The sequence below is a fragment of the Hippichthys cyanospilos genome, chromosome 17, assembly GCF_059441005.1.
Source record: "Hippichthys cyanospilos isolate Australia breed blue-spotted pipefish chromosome 17, RoL_Hcya_1.0, whole genome shotgun sequence".
NCBI classification, from domain to species: domain Eukaryota; kingdom Metazoa; phylum Chordata; class Actinopteri; order Syngnathiformes; family Syngnathidae; genus Hippichthys; species Hippichthys cyanospilos.
Window position 1 is genome coordinate 4,188,197 of NC_142385.1, and position 21,792 is coordinate 4,209,988.

General features: G+C 39.1%; 2 protein-coding genes across 2 annotated transcripts in view; both read left to right on the top strand.

Moving 5' to 3' along the window:
- Positions 1-772: 772 nt before the first annotated feature.
- Positions 773-21,792, top strand: part of mtr (5-methyltetrahydrofolate-homocysteine methyltransferase) — a 43,326-nt gene continuing 22,306 nt past the window's right edge. Inside the window, exons 1-15 of the mRNA XM_088438746.1 lie at positions 773-895; positions 6,081-6,292; positions 7,046-7,135; positions 8,233-8,302; positions 8,388-8,480; positions 10,717-10,823; positions 13,366-13,425; positions 13,597-13,691; positions 14,253-14,353; positions 15,286-15,347; positions 17,259-17,326; positions 17,790-17,869; positions 18,651-18,763; positions 19,564-19,704; positions 19,837-20,022. Of these exons, the coding sequence (XP_088294872.1) occupies positions 853-895; positions 6,081-6,292; positions 7,046-7,135; positions 8,233-8,302; positions 8,388-8,480; positions 10,717-10,823; positions 13,366-13,425; positions 13,597-13,691; positions 14,253-14,353; positions 15,286-15,347; positions 17,259-17,326; positions 17,790-17,869; positions 18,651-18,763; positions 19,564-19,704; positions 19,837-20,022 (1,521 nt within the window). The 5' untranslated portion in view covers positions 773-852. The remainder of the gene's footprint in view (positions 896-6,080; positions 6,293-7,045; positions 7,136-8,232; positions 8,303-8,387; positions 8,481-10,716; positions 10,824-13,365; positions 13,426-13,596; positions 13,692-14,252; positions 14,354-15,285; positions 15,348-17,258; positions 17,327-17,789; positions 17,870-18,650; positions 18,764-19,563; positions 19,705-19,836; positions 20,023-21,792) is intronic.
- LOC148409274 (uncharacterized) lies at positions 2,776-3,849 on the top strand. The gene is made up of 2 exons (XM_088438200.1): positions 2,776-3,068; positions 3,139-3,849. The coding sequence occupies exons 1-2, from the start codon at positions 2,999-3,001 to the stop codon at positions 3,429-3,431; spliced, it is 363 nt and encodes a 120-aa protein (XP_088294326.1). The 5' UTR covers positions 2,776-2,998; the 3' UTR covers positions 3,432-3,849.

Sequence of the window (21,792 nt, forward strand, 5' to 3'; positions counted from 1 at the left end):
TTGTGCCCTTGAGAAATGGTGAATTTATTTGTGGAAAATTGGGAATTTTGTTTAAAAAAAAATTTGGGGAATGACAAAACTAGTGTTAGTGGATTACATCGCTTGCCCTCATTTTGGCCCTCCATTAACTGTGATAAATGAGGGAACTCTTCATTTTTGAGTATAGTAAAATTGGAATGCTGTGACAAAGTGAATGGATATAGGAGGAGCAGGTAAATAACTTGAAATTAATTTGTGATTTTTTTTTTTTTTGCCTGATAATTACCAAAATGTCATTTAAAAATGTGAAGTTTGCTATGTCTGTATTTTTGAAATATTGAAATTTGTTACTAAGGTGAATTGAATATGCTTAATGTTTTGAATTTCAAATTGGAATGACAAACGTGTGAAAGTTGAGCCATGGAGGGCCAGTGTCCTGCATGGGTTGATAATTTGAATCAGGTTTTTGTAAAGTCGGAAACTTCTAAAACCTGGAGGACAAGCGGCTTGATTGGACCGGAGTTGCACACCTGCTTGACAATCCCGGCTGACTTGTCAAGAATCAAACTGTGAAGCTCGGAACTACGTGGCAGTCATGCTCATGTTTATGTGGCATTTCATATTGTAGGAATCGCTGTAGTTTACTTTCTCGTTGGTTCATTGCAACATGTCTTTGCCACTGCAGCACTCACCACATGTACTCGTTTGTAAATGAATAAAATCGCTGATATTACTATTACTGCATGGCAACACTAATATTTTATTTTGAAAAAATAACGAAACAGGAAGTTTTTCTTTTAAGGTTGGAAAGAAGTTCAACTGTGGTTAGTAAAATCCGTCAGGTATCTCTAACTCCCCCGAATGCTGTAAAAGATGGTTAAGCCAAACTGTGCCACCCACTGTCCTTCAAAAACAGGTACAGTATTTTATTTTCAACCCAGTTCGTAGCAATCGCTGCAATTAGCTTTTAGCACACTGCCTTTTGCACGTGCAAAGATTATGGAAGCTAGCGTGGGGAGGTGAGCTGATGCGCCTTTTTGTACAGTAGTAGTTACAGTACAGTATTCTACAGTACAGTGGTTTTTGGTCTGCGCTCAAAGTGCATTGAAAGTTGTGTTTATTTCGTCTGGTTATACAATAACGACTGACACAGTAGTGCACTGTATAATGAGAAACTGGTTGGTAGTCATAGTATACAGTATTGTTGAAGTAAGTGTATAAATATGAACATTTTCTAGTGATAACGCTAGGTGAAAGTGAATTTAGTTTTCCCAGAAAGGTAAAAATGCACCAATGTCTACGACGCTGATGTTGACGAGCTCCCGGGAATTCCGTTGTAATTCAGCTTTGCATTACACGTTAAAACACGGCAATTGCGCTTTTTCGCCTTTAGTTGGCAACGTTTTCCACACGCATGGCAAAAGTCTCCTCTGCTTCCTCTCATCTGTATTTATTAAAACACATACAACGTTCTCATGTTGCCACAATAACAACATGGCGTTGAGTTTCTTTCCCGTTTCTCACTCTACATTCTGCCAGCTGTCAATTGAGACCCATTTTGGAAAATCTGATTTGTAAAACTAGGAATACATTTGGTTTGAAATGCTCAACATTTTGACTGCTGAGGCAGGCCATACTCATTTAGTGGATACTGGTGACACCGTCCATCAGTACAGAAGTACAAAAGCGAAATGTTGTTGAGTTTCTCAACTGTATCACACTCACACGAGGGGTGTCAAACTCATTTTAGCTGAGTGGCCTCATGAAGGAAAATCTTTTCTCAAGTGGGCCAGGCAGGTAAAATCTCCCCGAGGGAGATGGTCAGAACACTTCACCAGGAAGTTGTCTGGGAGTCGTCGAAATCAGATGCCTGAGCCACCTCAATTGGCTCCTGTCAAAGCTGAGGAGCAGCGGCTCGACCAAGCTTCTCACACCCTGTGGAGGAAGCCTATTTCGACTGCTTGTATCTAGGATCTTGATCTTTCGTTCAAGACCCACTGCTCGTGACCATAGGTGAGGGCAGGAACCTAGATTGACCGGTTAACAATGGTGGGCTGTCAGAGCCGACAAGACCTTCACTCCTGGCCTAACATAACCTGGCATCAATTTCATAATCATAATAAAAGTCAATTTAATATTTAAATTATTTTTCCCCAAAAATACTGTGTGTGTATGTGTATGTATATACATATATATTTATATATATATATATATATATATATATATATATATATATATATATATATATATATATATATATATATATATATGTATATATAATGAAATGTGGTTGTTGACGTTTTTCATTAATAGCATATGACACGTCAATTCACTGTTGATGTTGAGAAATATTGAATATATATATATATATATATATATATATATATATATATATATATATATATATATATATATATATATATATATATATATATATATATATACACAGTGGGCCCCCGTGTAATTTTTAATATGTATATAAAGTCGTGATGTTTTTACCTAAGGTTTTTGCACGCGTTGCATGCATTCACCAATTAACATAGGTTTGGATTGCCCGTTATACGGCGAATTCGACTTACTAGCCGCTGAACGGATTAAGGGGGGCCACTGTGTGTGTGTGTGTGTATATATATATATATATATATATATATATATATATATATATATATATATATATATATATATATATATATATATATATATATTGTGGCGGACACTAGGACCATGTCTCTCACCCAGTAGGCATGTCTCTATGATCCTTTGATGCTTTGAACCTGTTGGCTTTGTCTTTGTTGTTTTGGACTTTGTTGTATCAGTTTTGTGATGGCATGCGAAGAGTAAAGATCTCCACTAGCACAGCAACGTGTGGTTTCTTCGCCTCGCCACATTGGTGACCCCGGACGTTAGAATGGGTGACCCCGGATGGGTCATCTTGCCATATTATTATCCCAGACGTTAGAAAGTTTAGTCAGGCTGTTGGAGATGTAGTCTCGCCACATGGGTGACCCCGGACGTCAGAATGTTTCAGCGAGGAATCACCGCAGACGTCCCACATCGTGACATTCCTCCACCAGCCTACTATACGTCAGGTAATGCAGCAAGCTGGTACCACGTCAGCCAGCCAGCACCCCGACAAGGGTCCTCTCACCCGTCGCCCAGTCCCTTGGCGCACCAGGGATCGAGCCAGCCAGCAACAGGCTGGTACGGGCGCCGGTGAGAACGGCTGTGCAGTCCAATTTCGGAGTCCCTGGCCGTCGACCGGGATCTTCCAGCCGGGCGGCCTCATCTACTACCGATGTCCGTCCGGCCTCAGCAGTAGACCTCCAGCCACCATCATTCAGCCGCCCCTCCGATTCACCATGCCTGCAGGTATGGTCCGAGTATACATCGGAGCGGGTCAGCTGGTGTTGGTCCCGCAGCAGGTTCATGCCCAGGCACAGACTGGGACGTAGCCGCGACCGGCCGTCCCTCGGAAGCCACTGTGCCTGCCAGCATGCGGGTCAGCACTGCCACTCCGGCTCCTGCGGAACTTCAGAACATCCCTTTGCCAACGCTACCTCATGGTTTTCACGCTGAGCGTCTCACCCTTACTCCTGTCGCACCTGGGGCCCTGGTGTCACATACACCGCCCAGGACCGGACTGAGTCTCAGGGTGCCAGACTGGTGAATACCCTGTGGGGTTTTCCGTTATGCCTTTCTGGGTGTTCGGGGGGGAGCTGTGTGGCGGACACTAGGACCATGTCTCTCACCCAGTAGGCATGTCTCTATGATCCTTTGATGCTTTGAACCTGTTGGCTTTGTCTTTGCTGTTTTGGACTTTGTTGTATCAGTTTTGTGATGGCATGCGAAGAGTAAAGATCTCCACTAGCACAGCAACGTGTGGTTTCTTCGCCTCGCCACAATATATATATATATATATATATATATATATATATATATATATATATATATATATATATATTATGTGTGTGTGTGTGTGTGTGTGATTTTTTTTTTTTTTTTTTTAAGTGAGGGCGCTACTCTGATTAAATGATTAAATGCTCCGGAAAATATCCTGTGTTGTACACAATTAAGATGATGCAATGCCCAGTATTGCGTACATGTGCTTCTGAGAGGTATTTATTCGAGTCGAACATCACTGAAGGTGTAAGGGTGAAACGCACGGACCGCCACTGCCTGTAAATAGAGAGCTTCGCCTTTCTGCTTAGCTCTTTCTTCACCATGACAGACCGATACAGCGTCCGCATCACAGCAGACGCTGCACCAAGCCACCTGTCGATCCCCCATTCCATCGTACCCGCACTCGTGAACAAGACCCCAAGATATTTTAACTCCTTCACTAGGGGCAGGACCTCATCCCCAGAGAAGATATTCCACCTTTTTCCAACTGAGGATCATGTTCTCAGAGGTGGAGGTGCTGAGCTTCATCCCAGCTGCTTCACACTGCTGCAAACTGCTTCAGTGAGAGTTGAAGGTCATGGCCTGTATAAAGCGGTTTGGTACCCCATACTCCTGAACCATCCCCCACGTTTCTCCCTGAGGGAAACAGTGAAATGCCTTTTCCAAGTCCACAAAACACATGTAGACTCAAACTCTCATGCGCCCTCAGGGATCCTGCTCGTGCGCGGCCGTGTGCTCGTTTTCAAAATCTGAAAACTTCATACACAGCCAAATTTGTTTGTTTGGAAGGGGGTAAATGTTCGACTGGTTGGCCTTGTTAAATCACCCTCCAGCTTGATAGACTGCTCGCGTCCTACCTCAAGCGATCACAGAAAATGCTGTGTAGCAAATGATAAAAGTTACCCCTATTGCCTGGTATTTAACCACAGTAGCAAACCCCTATTGATACTGAAGCTGATGAAGCAGGAAATTGACAGTACCAGCTGTAATGTGATTGGCTTTTGCAGCCGAGGAGAACTCGGATGATACACAAGTAGAGGAGGCTCCCGATGGACATTGCAGTTGCCCATTAAGGCAGACAACACAGGAGGGGAAATAACTGTTTTTGGCAAATTAGGACGGTTTTACATTACCGTGACTTTTAAAATCATGCCAAGACAGTCAACGGCCCATGCCAAGTTCTCACTGTTTACTAACCTGTAAGGCTAGCGGACATTCAAGACAAGACCATGCATATATGGCTCTCACTACAAATTGGTTCTGGCTTTTGCACAGCTAACCGATCGAATGCTGCTATGAGTAGGACAATGCTGCCTCAGTGTAGCGATCAGCAAGTTATTTCGCATCTTGGTGGCAACTGGGGACTTCCACTTTCGAATTGCAGTATTTATCTTGGCATTGCTTAAACTTGATTGCAAACTTGCAAAGTGCAAACTTAAGAATTTTTGTGTATTGTGATATTCGTTGTTGACAAGCTGTTGTTGACTTGACTGTGGAGCGCCTAGTTAGTAATGAAGTGACGTCGAGTGGGAGGCAGGAGGAAGACTGCGGAGGAAGACTTACCTGGAGATTCCACATATTGTGCCTCCACTTGGCTGCACTGTGCTGAGTAACTGAGTTACATACAGCGATGTTATTGAAGAAAGACACTGACAACCTTGGTTTGCTTTTTCTATATAAATTATGTGCCCCCCCCCCCAATCAACCTTTGTGCGTTTAGTGCACTGGTTGCGATATAAGTGACACCTCATTTAATATAATAATTTCTAACCCAAAGTGTTAAAGACCATGTAAACCAAGTGTGAGTCTTTCACGTTGCAGATAGTCGGCGGCCCATTGCCATCATGCCAACTATGAAAAATAATGCATGCATTAAAAAAAAATTAAAAAATTAAAAAGGGCGGCTGGCTTGACTTACTGGCAGTGTTTTCAAGAGTAGCCGTTGTTAAACAGCATAAACAAATGCTTTTGCTGTTAACAATAATGAAAAAGACACTTTTATGCCCTTATTCAATAAGGAAACGTGTGCTTCAAAACATTTATGATGACCATAGATTTGTCCCGTGCCATTGTGGCTGCTTGTGATAGGCAATACAACACACAAACAATTTACCAAAAATACATTCTGTACTTTTTGTGCTTATTTTTTTCTGCTTCTGGTAATATTTCGTGGCTCTGGCTTTTTAAAATTTTATTTCCAGAAAGCCAATGCCTCCTCCAGTCAGAGCTGCAAGCGTTGATGCAGCAAAGGATTTTGATCCTGGATGGGGGTATGGGAACCATGATACAGCAGCTGGCGCTTCAAGAGGATGATTTTCGGGGGGATGAATTTAGAGAACATGAGTTTCCTCTTAAAGGAAACAATGACCTGCTAAGCATCACAAAGCCAGATGTCATCTACAAAATTCACCAGGTACTTTAAAATAACTGAGGTAGGGCTGCACGATTATGGCCAAAATAATAATCACAATTATTTTGGTCAAATCATGATTGTGAATCACTATTATTCTTCATGTTTGGTCAAACATGTCTATTTATTGCTCTTTTTTTTTTTTTAAACAAGCAGTATATAAACAAGGCTTCAAGGCTCGATACTTACAAATAATAATAATAATCTAAAATAGATCAAGTAAATAATAATAGCAACATCTTGGCACATAGCGCAGCACAGCTAACTTACTTGGTGAGTGCAAACTAATGAAAAATTAGCCTGCTTACAACCAAGCACATTATTTACTTTTAAGCAAATTTTAATCAATTAGTGGTCAAAAAGTCATTTTTGGTCATTTCAAACCGAATTTATTCCCATTTTTCAGATTTTTCAAAATGGGTCTCAAGTGACAGCTCGTACTGTAAATATTAGGAATCAGGTGAGAAACTCAAAGCCATTTCACTCTGAAAATAAGCTTTTGTCATGCAAGCATTTGGGAAACACTGACCCCTGGTGGAAGGATGACAAAGGCTTGATTTGACTTGTAATTAAAAAAAAGTGCTTGACTTTTTAAATGTTAATAACGTCGTGGATCAGCTTAATTAATCGAGGCAGCCAATATCGTGATCGCGATTAAAATTCGACTAATTGTGCAGCCCTAACACCTGGGGAAACACCTGTTTTATGTTTTAACCTGATCATGTCTCTAATCTGTGCTCTGCTTTGTAACAAAAGGAATACCTTCTGGCTGGTGCGGACATTATCGAGACCAACACATTCAGCAGTACATCTGTTGCTCAAGCTGATTATGGACTGTCACACGTGGTAGGAGAAAATTCTGGCTCAAGTAGTACAGACAAGGAGATTCTCATTTATTGGCTTATGCCTTTGCATGGGTGGGCTTTTTGCACATGAATCCGCCATGTCCTAAGTTCCAAACTATTAAGGTTTATCCTTTTGTGGCTTTGCACGTTATGACTCCCATGTTTCCATGGATTTGAACAAATTGACAGACAAACAGACTCAGTGAAATGTGCTCGAGTGGTGGCCCAACAAGAGCCAAACTGTGGTGGTCTTGCCAGAACCATCACCGGTCCTATATTTGACTAGCGCTGGGCCAAATACCTCATTTGTCACAAATTAGTCAATTTAATATTTTTAAGGGATGGGTATCATTTGAATTTGGATGAACAATCAATCACGCACCCAAAAATTACATACATATGAAACAGCGGCTCTAGGAGCCCTGCAAGATCACAGAAGCAGTGCTGAAAGCACGGAATAAGCCTTCGTGCAAGCGCAGGATGAGAATTTATACCAATAAAACGTCAATCGTAACACCGGGTGACCATAGGCACAGCAAAGGGAAACCAAGGGGGATCAAAAAGAGCAGAAGTGAAGAGGGGCTCCTGGGGAGTGGCGATGGGGCTGGCAACTTCAATGTCCTTTGGTGTAGAGCGGAGTAGAGTTGCACTGGGCAGAATAATACAGGGTAGAAACCATCAGTGGAGATATGGCTTTACCACCCTGAGATTTCAGTCTTTCTCCTCGCTCATCTCTCACAATTTTAAATATCATGTGCATCAAAGAGAAATACATTTCTACACTGTCATTCCATGTGGGACCTACGGTATACAAATGGGTGCCAAAAAATTTAAACGCTTGAAAAAGTGACATCTGTACTATGTGTTCTATTAGTTCATTCACTACAGGCAATCAATCATTTGAATCAATTCACTCATTAGGAAATGCATCCATTAATGGAATTTTTCACTTTCTACAGCAGATCTCATTTCGTTGAAAGTGCTATCGAATATTTTTGTTCCAACAGTGTTAGCATGTTATATATATGTGTCTGTATGTGTGTGTGGTGTGTGTGTGTGTGTTTTTTTTTAAAGATTTTTTTTGTCTTGTGTTTTCAGGCTTATCGTCTGAACAAAGCATCAGCGGTGTTAGCAAGAAAAGCGGCTGACGATGTCACCAAACAAACTGGTTTGGTTCATTTCTATGATTAAAACACAAAAGTGTTGACTTGTAACCAGATCTTTATCACATGGTTATCTTAATGCGTTGTCAGGATGTAAGCGGTACGTGGCAGGTGCAGTTGGCCCAACCAATAAAACACTGTCTGTGTCACCGTCTGTGGAGAGACCTGACTTTAGAAACATCAGTAAGTTTCTTTTCAGTGTGCTTTACACGTTGGTGAAAATTAAGATATATTCCATGTTTTTATATTAAGTTTAAAACTGGTTCTTGATGTCTTCACATTTATGTGACGTGCTTTTATGGTAGCTATGCCAAATTAACAAAAAATAAAGTTATTGCTCCCATGGACTTGTAAATGTAAAATAAAAATGTACAAATAACACGACCTAAACAAAGTTAAAAAATAACACACTGTGCCATATTAAGCAGTAAGTGTCCAGTGCAAAAATGCCATGACGCCAGGAAATGCCATTCGGTAAAATTCTCTTTACAGTCTGGCCCGATGGGTCCATTCCAACAAAATTGCCTTCTCAAAATTTGCATGGGTCCAGCGGCGCAAGTCGGCAGGGTAGCATTCAATTCATCTCTCACCAGCTAACCTTCTCTCCAATCTGGGAGAAAAAAAGGAGTAAAACAATATAGCTGGTAAGACAGACCCATTAACTAAATGCCTGAGAGTAGATGTGTGTTTTTAGGATTAGGATTCAAAGATTTCTCCTGAGGTAGCTGCGCAAACCTCCATATGTAAGACATTCCTTAGTACTAATGGAAAAAGCCCGAGATCCAGCAGACTTCTTTTGAGCCAGCGAGGTCATTAAGAATCCAGGGTTTTGTGACCAAAGTTTTCGGAATTAAACATACAGTGATACTAAGTCAAACCTGGCCACCCCTGCCTTGGAGTGTCAGACACTCTAGGCTAGGGGTACCAAATCAAACTGGGAGAATGTAATAACACTTTTATCAGCGCGACTGTCCAATCTTATGTCAACAATCATGGGTTTTGATGCTGCGACCTTTATTTCGTCCTTAATTAGCTGAAAGTAAAAAAAAATCATGAAATCATGTGCTGAGTGGGGGGAACTATAAGTGGCCTGCTGCTGTTGTGTTAGCTTAGCTACCGTATCAAATAAATATTTAGGGTTGTATTTATTAAGACCAATCATTCTGGAGAAATAATTTGTTTCAAGAGCCTCTTTATATATTAGCAAGCTATCACCTCAAGCCTCACGAAAGACCTCGAGTTTGCTAATTTGTTATTTATTTTATTTAATGGACAGCGTGAGGTGACGATGTTCGCAATGGAAAATATGTCTGCATATCGGCTTGAGTGAGTCACTACTTTCCAACTGTAGTCCATACATAAAACCAGAACACACAACACAGAACAACAATAACACACAAAACCTCTATCACATACACATCTTAAAAATCAGTTGATCTACAACTGCAGTTGATCAACATTTCCGCTCAAGTTTCCTACTCAGCTGTTTAGCGTGCAGGTTTCTTGTGTAAATCACAGAGTACATCTTTCGGATTAATTTTAAGTATTAACTACTATGGAGTCGAGGGCATTTAAATACACAGTGTTAAAATAATTTATGAGCTCATCAATTGAACCAATATACAGGTATGACTAAAATAAAGTCGTTGCCACAGGCAGTAAGTATTTCAGAAAGGGCAGCAGTGGTTGATGAATTAATTTTGTGGCTCTTACAACTTTGATTGTGGTCATGATTGATTGTGCCCACACTGAGCTAGAACTTCAAATGTTATAAGGTAATGATCAGAAATACATCCAGGTTTATGGAAATATAGCAATATTAGAGGCTGCACAGCCACATGTTAACACTAAATCATGGTATCACCAGGGATTAAACACGTTTTAAAACAAAAGAAAAGTCTCACGGACATACTCTGCTTCTGGACATTATGGTCAAGAAGAAAGACCTGCAGGAGGACCTGTGTCAGCACTTGATGTGTGACCACAGCAAGGAAAAGGGTTAACTCCATTTGCTATAGCCATTTGCTATCCTTGTGGCAACTGTCCAGAGCATCATAAACTACCACAAGAGGTTCACCACTGTTGAAATCCTCGGTGGGCATGGTGACAATCATAAGATGTCGCCCAAACTTGCCAGGAAAATATGCTAAGAGGTTATCAATCCTCAGACCCCAACTAAGGCCCTAATTGTGTCAATATCAACCATATTCTAATATATGGTGGTGTAAAGTGTGCAAAGTTAGTGTGTCATTACTGTTTTTTGTTGTTGTTGTTATTCATGAACCTTCAAGTTTTGATGTTTCTGATGAAGTTCATATTTGTAATGGCCAAGATTGTTATGATCACAATATCTTTTCAAATCAACAACAATTTATGATTTCATCTTTACCCAATAACTGTACGATTGTGTCTTTAACAGCTTTCGATGAGCTGGTTGAAGCTTATTTGGAACAAGTCAGAGGTTTGCTGGATGGAGGAGCGGACATAATCTTGGTTGAAACCATCTTCGACACAGCCAATGCCAAGGTACCGCGATTTAAAAAGATTCAGTTCACTGCGCATCGAACTCAATCACAAACCACCAATACCCTACACACTTTTTTTGTGTTAAACGATCATCATAAGAACAAAGCGCTTGTGTACCAGATTTCAAGTTTTTCTCATAGTCCAACCAAACTCTTATTGAAAATCATTTAAATTAAATAGTTACATACACGGAGGTTCTGCATTCCTAGAATGCTCTTATCAGCAAGAAACTTGAAACCAGGACTAAGAAAGGGGGCAACTACAATTAAATTTCCAGTAAAGTCAGCTGTGTTACAGCTGTGAATGACAAGTAATGAACTGAACCAACCCATTTTATTCACTCAACTGAACATATTGAATGATGGACAGTCCGTCAGTGCTGACGAAGTGCCCCCCTCTGTACATACACATATATACTCATATACATATATTGGACCCTAACCCCAAATGAGATGCACTGTAGTATGTTGTGCAAAATCTTTATCATAATTCAAACTATCACATTCAAACTCATGTTTTATGGTAGTCAGGACACACCTGCCACCATTTAAAGTGCCCCCGATTTAACACCAAATAAGTACAGAGGTTTTAGTGTGCTTTTTCTGACATTTTTGTAGTCACATTCTACTGCCCAAGCCATGATTGTGCTCTTTCTTTAAAGGGACCTCATTCTTTAAAGGTATCAATCAGGTGAATTTACAATGCAGCTTCTAAGGCAATAAAGATATTGTGGAATAAAGTGAAGATAGTCAACATCAAATAGAAAAAATTGGCATAGCTTTAATATGACAGTGACGGTGTTGGGCAAGTCACTTCAAAACTGTAATGCATTATTTATTACGTAATACTGTCATTTCAGAGTTATTTGTTACATTACAATATTACTGTATTTGAAATGTAAGGCATTACACTACTATTACATTACTTTTATATTACTCTCTCCAACACAACTGGAAATATGGATTCGCCATTCTAAATGGAACTCCTTACGCTCATACATCCAGTGGAAGGTTGGCTTAAGCGTAAAAACAGCACAGGTAATTTCGGTGGTCGGTGGGTTTCGGTGGGGCAACGTTGACATCTCTCTTAAATCATTGTAATTGTGTTTAACGTACTGTTTAACATGAGTTTTTGTATGCTTCATCTTGATACAAGTTGAATCCAATTATTTATTGACTATAGCAATTGTACAGTGAAAATAAGTGTTAGCTTACCTTGTCATTATTGCTATATTCGAAATGCTGGCAAATCCACTGTGGAATTCCTGGGCAGCATATCTTCTACCTATGACATACTCCACCACGAGTCTCCTGAGGTGAAAAGGGCATCTCTGAGCGAAAGAACCTCACTCTCAATCCTCTGCGCGTTTTCATTTTGCTAACTTCACATAACTATGACATTGCATTAAATGGTGTGTCAAATTACTGGTCCTATTTGGCGAAGTGGACAGCTCCTTACATGTTGCGCACAAAGTGCACCTAACGATAACTGAATAGAGTATTCTTCTTGTCTATATCTCTGACAAACAGAAAAAAATGGGTGTATGACCAACTTTTGTAAGTATTGTCGGAATTCAACCTGTTGTCTGCTGCTGCTGCACTCATGTCTGCTAGAGTCGATACTATTACTAAAGATACTATAGTTGGGGAAAAAAAAACACCACTTTCAGGTTAAATATGCATTGTAATGCATCTCGTTAATGTCATTTGTACTGAATAAAATATTACTATTTTTCTGTCTGTATTGCATTACACTACCACGTTACAGACAAAAGTAGTGCATTACAGTAATTACATTAATTTTGTAAAACATTCCTCCCAACCTGTAACCAAGAATAGACGTTGCTTCCACAATGGATGAAAAGGCAATGCTCAAAAGGAACTTCATCTTTCAGCATGAAAAAAATCCCAAATTACACTTCCAAATCATGCATGAGAAGAATGACTTCACCAGAAGATGAAGATGAAAATGTCAGGATTTCTGAAATGAATCTGATTGTAAGCTTCTCTGAAGATTACTGTGGACAGAAAATGCCTTGCGATCGGCGAGATTGGGAGGGTTTTTTCAAAGGAAATTATGAACACTCATATGATAGACTGGCTGTCACGTGCGCTTAGTGTAAAAAATGCAGTAACTCCGTTTGTGTGCAGGCGCAAGTATAGTTTTCCGTGTTTGTTAATTTTGCAGATGGCATTGTATATTTCTGGACATGTCGGTGGACAGATAGGCGCATCTGACATTTTGGTGCCTAAAAAGCGCACATCATAACAGATAAAAGTTCTTAGCTAGGTTATACATGTACTTAGAAATATATCTGTGTCTAGATGGTTTTACTGTGTCCAACTGCTTTTGTGTGTGTGTGTGTGTGCGTGGGTGTGTAGGTGCACGCAAACACACACACACACATACACACACACATGCATATCTATTAGAAAAATGAAATTGAGTTGTCAACATCTCCTTTATATTATAAAATCAATGCAATTCAACAGTGCTGTGTAAATCCACTCTTGATGTCTCCATCTTGTGTTTCCTTCTGCAGGCAGCACTGTTTGCCATTGATCTGCTGTTTGAGAAGGGCTACGAAAGGAAACCTCTCTTTGTAGGTCCTACATTTTAAAATGTGTGTGTGTTTCAGATGACTTTTATAAGATTATGCAATGTTCATGCTTGGTGTGCTCATTGAATATTTTTATTAATACCTGACTGACTTTTAATTGCAATTTATGCCAGTCTAAAAATATATTATAATTTGTTTTTGTGCTCCAAGCAGATATCGGGAACCATAGTTGACAGGAGCGGTCGTACGCTATCTGGTCAAACAGGAGATGCCTTTGTTGTGAGTGTATCACATGCTAAACCATTATGGTAAGTTGTGTTTATCTTGAAACACTTACAAAAGAGAAACCAATTACTCAAAATCGTTATGTACAATTTTTATTCAATAAATATTTTTGCTTAACTTTATCGTGGGACATTTTTGCATGTAAAATCAGACAGAATTGGTATTTTTTTTATCAGCTGAACCTAATTTAAGGTGAAACAAAGGAAAGGAATTTTAATTTCTGACCTCGGCAGCTCGGTGGAAGAGTGGTTAGCACGTCCGCCTCACAGTTCAGAGTCCCAAGTTCAAATCCAGCTGGCTTCGGCCTTCCTGTGTGGAGTTTGCGTGTTCTCCTTAAGCTTGCGTGGGTTCTCTCCAGGCACTCCGGCTTCCTCCCACACTCCAAAAACATGCATGGCAGGTGTTTTGGACACTCTAAACTGCTCTTAGGTGTGACTGGGTGTGTCAGTGACTGTTTGTCCCTCTGTGCCCTGCATTTGGGTACGCGCCAGCAAACCTGCGACCCGCGTGACAATGAGTGGCTCTAGAAAATGGATTTTTGACCTCCAGTTTTGTGCTAATTTTGTTCCTTTGCTGTTTCTCAGTATCGGCCTCAACTGTGCCTTAGGGGCAACTGAGATGAGGCCATTCATTGAGGCCATAGGAAAGAGTACCACTGCCTTTATCATCTGTTACCCCAATGCAGGTAAAGGCCCTACATTTTATTATTGAGACCATTAAAAAGATGACCAAATACTGTATGCTGTTGTATGGACTGTTAAGTCCTGAATATTGTGTTTGCAGAAATATTAGTCATTTAATTATGTTTTTATGACATCATGTAATAAATAAATAAATTTACTCAAATCACTGTAACTAGGTTGCAGGTAACAGAGTTGCGAATCTGTGCTAATGTTAGCTTTTTCACTGGTTTAGAAACTATGCTGACCAAGAGGACAAACCTATGTAAATTTAAAAAAAAAAAAAAAATCATTATTCTGATTATATGCATAGCAGGGTTGCATTGAGAAAATTAAGACAACCAAGTAAGGCTAACTATTAAGACAATCAAGTAAGACTAACTATTTTATAAAAAATATGAACAATAGAAGAGAGGGCATACTTTTGCTCTACCTGCTCTTGGCATGCGGTCAATGCGATGTTGCATGTTTTTTTTTTCTTTCAGTGTCTGATTTCTTTTTTAAGATGGGATACATTCATCTTTCTATCATTTGAGGGAGGCAAAGGTTACTAGCACATCAGCTTCTTATTTGAAGCTAAGCTTTTGTTTGATCAGGCGTTTGGTGTGTGTGTGTGTTCCTGTACAGCTGTACTTGTGAGAACCGATTTGAGTTTTCTACCAATCTAGTGAGGACATTTTGGAGAAGTGGGGACATTTCGTCCGGTCCTCACTTTTTCAGACCTCTTTTTGAGGGTTTTTGAGGGTCAAAACTTGATTTTAGAGTATGGATATCATTTGGCTTATGGTTACGGTAAGGGTTAGGGATAGGCAATCATTTCTGATGGTTAGGGTTAGGAGTTAGGAAATGCATTATGCCAATGTATGCCTTCACAACTATAGCCGTACAAATATGTGTGTGATTGTAATAATGCTTTACTATTTGGTTTTAATGAAAGGTCTTCCCAACACATTTGGAGCTTATGATGAAACCCCTGCAGTCACAGCCTCCCATTTAAAGGTAATATTAAATTGTGTTCATGATATGCTGCAGTTTAACCACATAGTGTATTTCATCATATTTTTGCATCTATTGAAAGGACAGTTTGCAGTTTTCAAATTGCTTTTCTTATTTTAACAAAGATTTTAAGCCTCAGTTCATTACTCCCTCCTCCTTGAGTCTGACGAAAGCCACCATTGGCCACAGCAAATCCGTTGGTAACATGACTGAAATAGCATGTTACTGTAACCGTATTTCTCCGAGCATAAGTCGAGTTTTTTTTTTCAACCCCCATATATGCCTTCCGTGCCATTTGGTTTTGGCTAGTGATGATGACCATTAGGCCTTTTAGACAAATGAATATTCAGCTGTGTCAAAAAATAAAGCATTGAAACTTCAATCATTATTTTCAGCATTTGCATCTACGTGCATACGGACGGTGCCTCACACTTGTCTTGTTTCTGGCCCCACCCCCTATTCCCTAACCGCAACACTATGTTATTGATGAAGAAATGCGTCTAAAAGTACTGTAATTTAGTCATTTTAATAACACACGTCATGTGTTTTAATTGGACAGCCATGATCGAATACTAATGTCAGGGGTAGACTAATACCAAAGTGCAGTAAAAAAAAAAGGGGGGTCAACTTGTACTCTGAGAAATACGGTATTTAAAAGAAAACAGATATACACATACCTACCGAGCACAAATATTGCCTGAGCTTCTTGAGCTCTCTTGCTCTGCTTCTGTTTGCTAGTCTTATGCAAACCAGGCATATAACGTGATTAGTTATAATCATCAATCAGAAATTAAGAATAAAAATGATTTGTTGAAAGTACTCTTTGAAGAATAGATAAAAAATAACTCTTGATTCCATTAAAAGACTGGTCAAATGCCAAATCAAGACTTGAAAAGAATATATTTATGATTCAATTAAACATTAAACTTTTTTTTTTAAATCAAATCGTAACCAAAACCTTAAAATATATATATTTTTTCAATTTGAAAACAGTTTCATATAAATTGCGTCAAAGTTGGAGCATATATAGCATATCAAAATTTAAAATGATGTTATAAAAAATGTAATTGTAAAAAAATACATTTATAACTGAAATGCAGAGATAAAAATGGAAGAATTTACATGGTAATTAATGTGTTTTATTTTTTTTCATTCCCCAAAATGGAAACTTGCGGTTTGTGCATGGTCAGGTTTTAGGTGCGCCATAGTGTGGAAAATATGGTCAATACCAATACTCTTGATACCAGACCCTTGCTTTGGTTTTAGGTCTTTCTCCTATCTTTTAAGCATAAGCTCTTGACTCATTCTTCTGTCTTACAATGCACATAACACTCCACTAATGTTCAGTCAGCCATTTTTTGGGAATATGCGAGCTATGCGGAAACAAAATGAATTTATGTGAAATTATTTTGATTTTTTTTTTTTTTTTATTGGACGTTCTGTAGCAACCATTGCAATGGTCTTCCAGCTATCATACAGCTGTGTTGTGATTTTGTACATGAGGACACAGCAAATGAATTACAAACACCCTGTTAGTAATGCTTTTTCCAATTGCCTGTTTTTGTTCTGGCGCAGCAGTTTCTTAAAAATGTTATCAATGGGTTTGAAATTAGGCCAGAGATGGATGATGTTTCGTTTTCTTCACACATAATATTACTAAGATGACAAAACCGAAATACAATGCTCAACATTTTCACGTAAAAATGAAAATTCACCCTTTAACTTAAAATAATAATTGCAACCAAGCAATGGAATCAGTCCAAACAATTTGTATATCTTGGTCTGTTCTTCAAATTTGTAGCACATCCTCTCTTACAATTTTTATCTACTGGTCTGTCTTTCGGAATAAATGTTTGTTTCAACAGTCCCTTGCTGCCAGATCTGTGACATTTTTCTTCAATTCTCTGCCTCCAGGAGTTTGCAATGGACGGACTAGTGAATGTTGTAGGAGGCTGTTGTGGCACAACTCCAGCACACATAAGGTGAGCCTGAGTTGTGGAATTTGGTTTATATGATAAAATGTCAGAATATCTACCGGTAATAGCTTTTAAATCATTGTACTCTGCACAAATTCAAAACACCTTGTGTCACAGAAGGCAAATTAACTTAAGAATGTGAGCATAAACAAGATGGTCAAAGAACAGTTTTTTAAAGTTTTCTTTTGAAGCTTCCTTTTTGAAATAAAGTAAAACTGATATGACTTGGCAAAAATATACTGTATAGTTTCATCAGTTCAAATTATATTTTTCCTTAAGCTTTGCAGCTTCCCAAGCATTTTCGGAAATTGCGGAATGTCAGCTAAAACTCATTTCCAGTGACCTTTGTGTGTTTTTTTTTCTATCATTTTATATTGGGGACCTTATCAACAATTTTATCCCATAAGACCAATTGCAGGCGTACCAATTATTTTGCTTATTATTACTCTCATTTTTCGTCATCACACAGAGCCATATCAGAAGCAGTCAAAGTCTGCCAACCTAGAGCTCCTGTGGAGGACATTTTTCAAGACTATTTGCTACTCTCAGGTAATTCAACCAATTGCTAGATGTGAAGGTGCCGGGTACGACGCAAACTTAATTTCACATACTTGAACATACTTGAAAAAAATGGCCTTTTAGAAAAATGTTACGTGATATTACCTATAGAAAATCAAGTCAAGAACCACCTTCACATTAGTGTAAACTGGTGTAAACATTTTATTAACATTCTCCTCAATGATCCCATTTTGTCTATGGCGCAGGGTTGTTATTTGGGTTGGTGAACAAGTCTCCATTTCAAATATCCATTAATATTTTCATGCAGGGAAAAACCTGTGTCGTCAATGGGTGGAAATTAAATTACAAAGACACTAGTTCTAAATACTTGACTTGACTACCGTGGATGCAAGAATGTTAGTTGAAAAAGTAGTAGGCCATATACGAAAAGCACTGAATTTTGTGCAAATGCATTTGCAATGGCTGTGAGTGTCATCAATGCATTCATGATAAAAAAAAAAAAAAAGTTTACATTTATTATATATTGTACATAAAGGAAAGTCTTGTCCATGGCAAGGAAAAAGTTAATTGCATTACAAAACAATTATACAGTATATCCGGTATTATTTAATTAATTTTTTTTTTTAACAATGCATTTATCACTGTCCCTAGTACATTCTTTTGTTTCAGCACGAAGTGTTTTGTCGTTTCCAATCAAATTAGCCGATTAAGTATTATTATGAATGTTTTGTTTTTGTTTTCTAGTTTAAATTGCTTCTTTAAAAAAAAAGAAAAAAAAAAGCTTTTTGTTGGTGTATCTGCTTGATTGTAGGTCTGGAACCATTCAAGATAGGCCCTTACACCAACTTTGTAAATATTGGTGAGCGCTGCAATGTCTCTGGGTCACGCAAATTTGCCAAGATGATTATGGCCGGGAACTATGAGGTGAGAAAGAAAGGACAAAATATCATGAAGATGTGAATCAAATGTCACTGTGTTGTCTTAAATCTAACCCAATATGTAGTGTCGTAAACCATGTACACTTTACAATATTGATACAGTGATAATACATTACATATATTGCAAAAACTGGATAGAACCAACAACATTTTTTTAAATGTGGTCAAATGCAGTTGGCAAAATTACTCTCTAATTACAAGGGGCTGTCAAAAGTATTGAGTCCTGCTCAGTTTCCTCGACATAATTCATATTCTTTCCAGAAATTACAACAGGGTGTAATTAAAATACTCATAAAAATATTATCTGTTACAAATTGTCATTTAAACATACTCATTTCCTATCAGCCGTTATGGAAATTCCATCATTATTTGAAACTGTTCACACTTGTTTGAGTGTTTATTCATACATCAATCTTCTCCTGCAATCATCATCAATCATTTGCCAGAACTGCTCACTGTGGACATAACATAACCATCTTTTTTCTGTGACTCATCAAATGAGACAACCAGTACTGCACATAGATTATGGAGAAATCGACTTAAATAAAGCCAACAAATATATCAAACCACACGGCTGAATCATAAACTAGCTGTGTGTATGATACGGTATGCTTTTCCACGATTCAGGTAGAATATATTTTTCAATCCACTCTGATTACTACAATAGATTTCTCATGCTACAACCAAACAGAAAGCAGTACTTTTATCAATGGCAATTTGTATGAAATAAAGTAAGACAAATAATAAAAAATACCCTCCCCCCACACCCTTTTTGTCTTTTTTTAGGATGCATTAAGTGTTGCAAAGGCACAGGTGGAAATGGGAGCCCAAGTACTTGATGTCAACATGGATGAGGGAATGCTGGATGGTCCAACAGCCATGGCTCGATTTTGTAATTTTATCTCTTCTGAGCCAGACATTGCAAGGGTAATAGAAATATCTGAATGTTTTATGGTGACTTTATGATGTATTGGCACTTAGAGGACAATCTATTGTATCCTGTTTAGTAGTACGCAATTGATGACTAGCCTTTTTCAACTGTCCTCTTGTCCTCCCCAGGTTCCTCTGTGCATTGACTCATCTAACTTTGCCGTAATTGAATCTGGATTGAAATGCTGCCAGGGGAAATGTATAGTCAACAGCATAAGTTTAAAGGAAGGTGAGCGGGAGTTCCTGCAAAGAGCGGCAACTGTGAAGCGCTATGGCGCTGCAGTGGTGGTCATGGCCTTTGATGAGGAAGGCCAGGTGAGAGAGCAAAGTGGCATTAACACTGCCAAATAAGTGTACAGTACATGTAACCATTTTGTAGTACTGTACATTGAAATGCTGTCACTGCAAAAATATAAAGGGACTATGAACTCAAGAGGGTTGGGTTTTCAGTTATAAACTTAGATGATTTTTTGTCTAAGGAAAACGAATTTGGCCTTCATTTTCAATAACGTCTTTCCATTTTAATTAGCCAGGAATGCCCCTTTTCCATCTGCAAAATTGAAATGCTCGATCACCTGCTACAGAAGCTACCTGTTATGCCATGGAACGTCACCTCTCTGGAAGGTGGGGAAGGACCCTGAGCTGGTGTGCGAGGCCAAGAAGTTCCGACTAGATATAATCAGACTTGCCTCGATACACAGCTTGGGCTCTGGCACCAGTCTCTCTCTCTCTCTCGAGAGAGAGGGGTTGAATTCTTTTCCTCTTTTGAGTTGCCCTCTGTGAGAGGCACAGAGCAGGTCTGGACATACTCCTTGCCCCCGGCTCAGCGCTTGTACTTTGGGTCCCTCTGCCTTCTGGTAGGGGGATGGGTTTTGACTGTTATTTGTCCCTATACACCAAGCAGCAGTTCTGTATACCTACCCTTTTTAAAGTCCTTGGCTGGTGTGCTCCCTAGAACGCCACCTCTGGGGACTACCTTGTTCTTCTGGAGAATTTAAACCCTAATCTGAACCTAAGTGGTACACAGGTGCGCATGCACGACAGAAATCACTGATGCATAACGTCGCGTGTTTCACTGCACGCATGTACCTACCTACTTTCATTCATGACAACCGAACCCGAGCTGAACAGACCTATTTTTCTTTCTGAAAAGTGGCTCCGAGATGTGCTATGGCTTGAGTCACACTTAAATGTGGCGCAAGATTTACTGCTCATATCTTCAACAAATTTTCAGGCATCCTTTATTGGACTAATATTAAAAAAAGCAAGTGAATGTAGTGCAAGTTATTGCTAACCAACTAACTGCTCATACCTCAGAATGTACTAAATCTGACCAAAGTTGTAAATCACGCTTACACATCTGTATATAATTTTGTACAGAAATTGTAACATGTGCGCTAGATAAAAACAAAACATGGCATACAGAAAGTTAGCAGTTAAACTCCTTTTAATTAAAAAGCATAATAACATATTAACAATGATATTTGTTATATAACCAAACTTAAGAACACATTGCAAAAATCTCCTTCAAGGCACAAAGAAAGCTTCGAATAAATAGTTTCCAGCGATTTGTCTCGATGGTTTAACATATGCTCGTTGAGGGACTTTGGCTTTCGTCAGCAAGAACAGAACGAAAAAGTCAAGTGTGCATTTGTGGTCATATGTCACCGGTATTATCGCGCTACAAGCCTTTAAGAAAAAGAAGTTAGCTATACAGTCTACTTAACTCATTTTAAATGAATACAAAAATAATAATGCCAAATTAATTTGCTAGCGTATGACTTGACAGGTATGCAAGCAAGTCAAGAAGCAATAACGTATCGACCTCTTGCTATGTGGCGAGACTAACTACAGGCCTTGGACTAGTTAAACCATGTCCCGAACGAACTTTGCAAACCATAACTGATAGACTAATAATACCTTTGGAGGGCGCAGGTCTGACTACGTGAGATCCACCAAAATGGTCCCCACAAGTGTGAGATGTCCCCACAACGAGAGTAAAACTTGGGATTTAGTACTCGTCATGCAGCAAAACCCAAGGACACGCGTACACACACATACACAACACACACAAACACAGCGCAA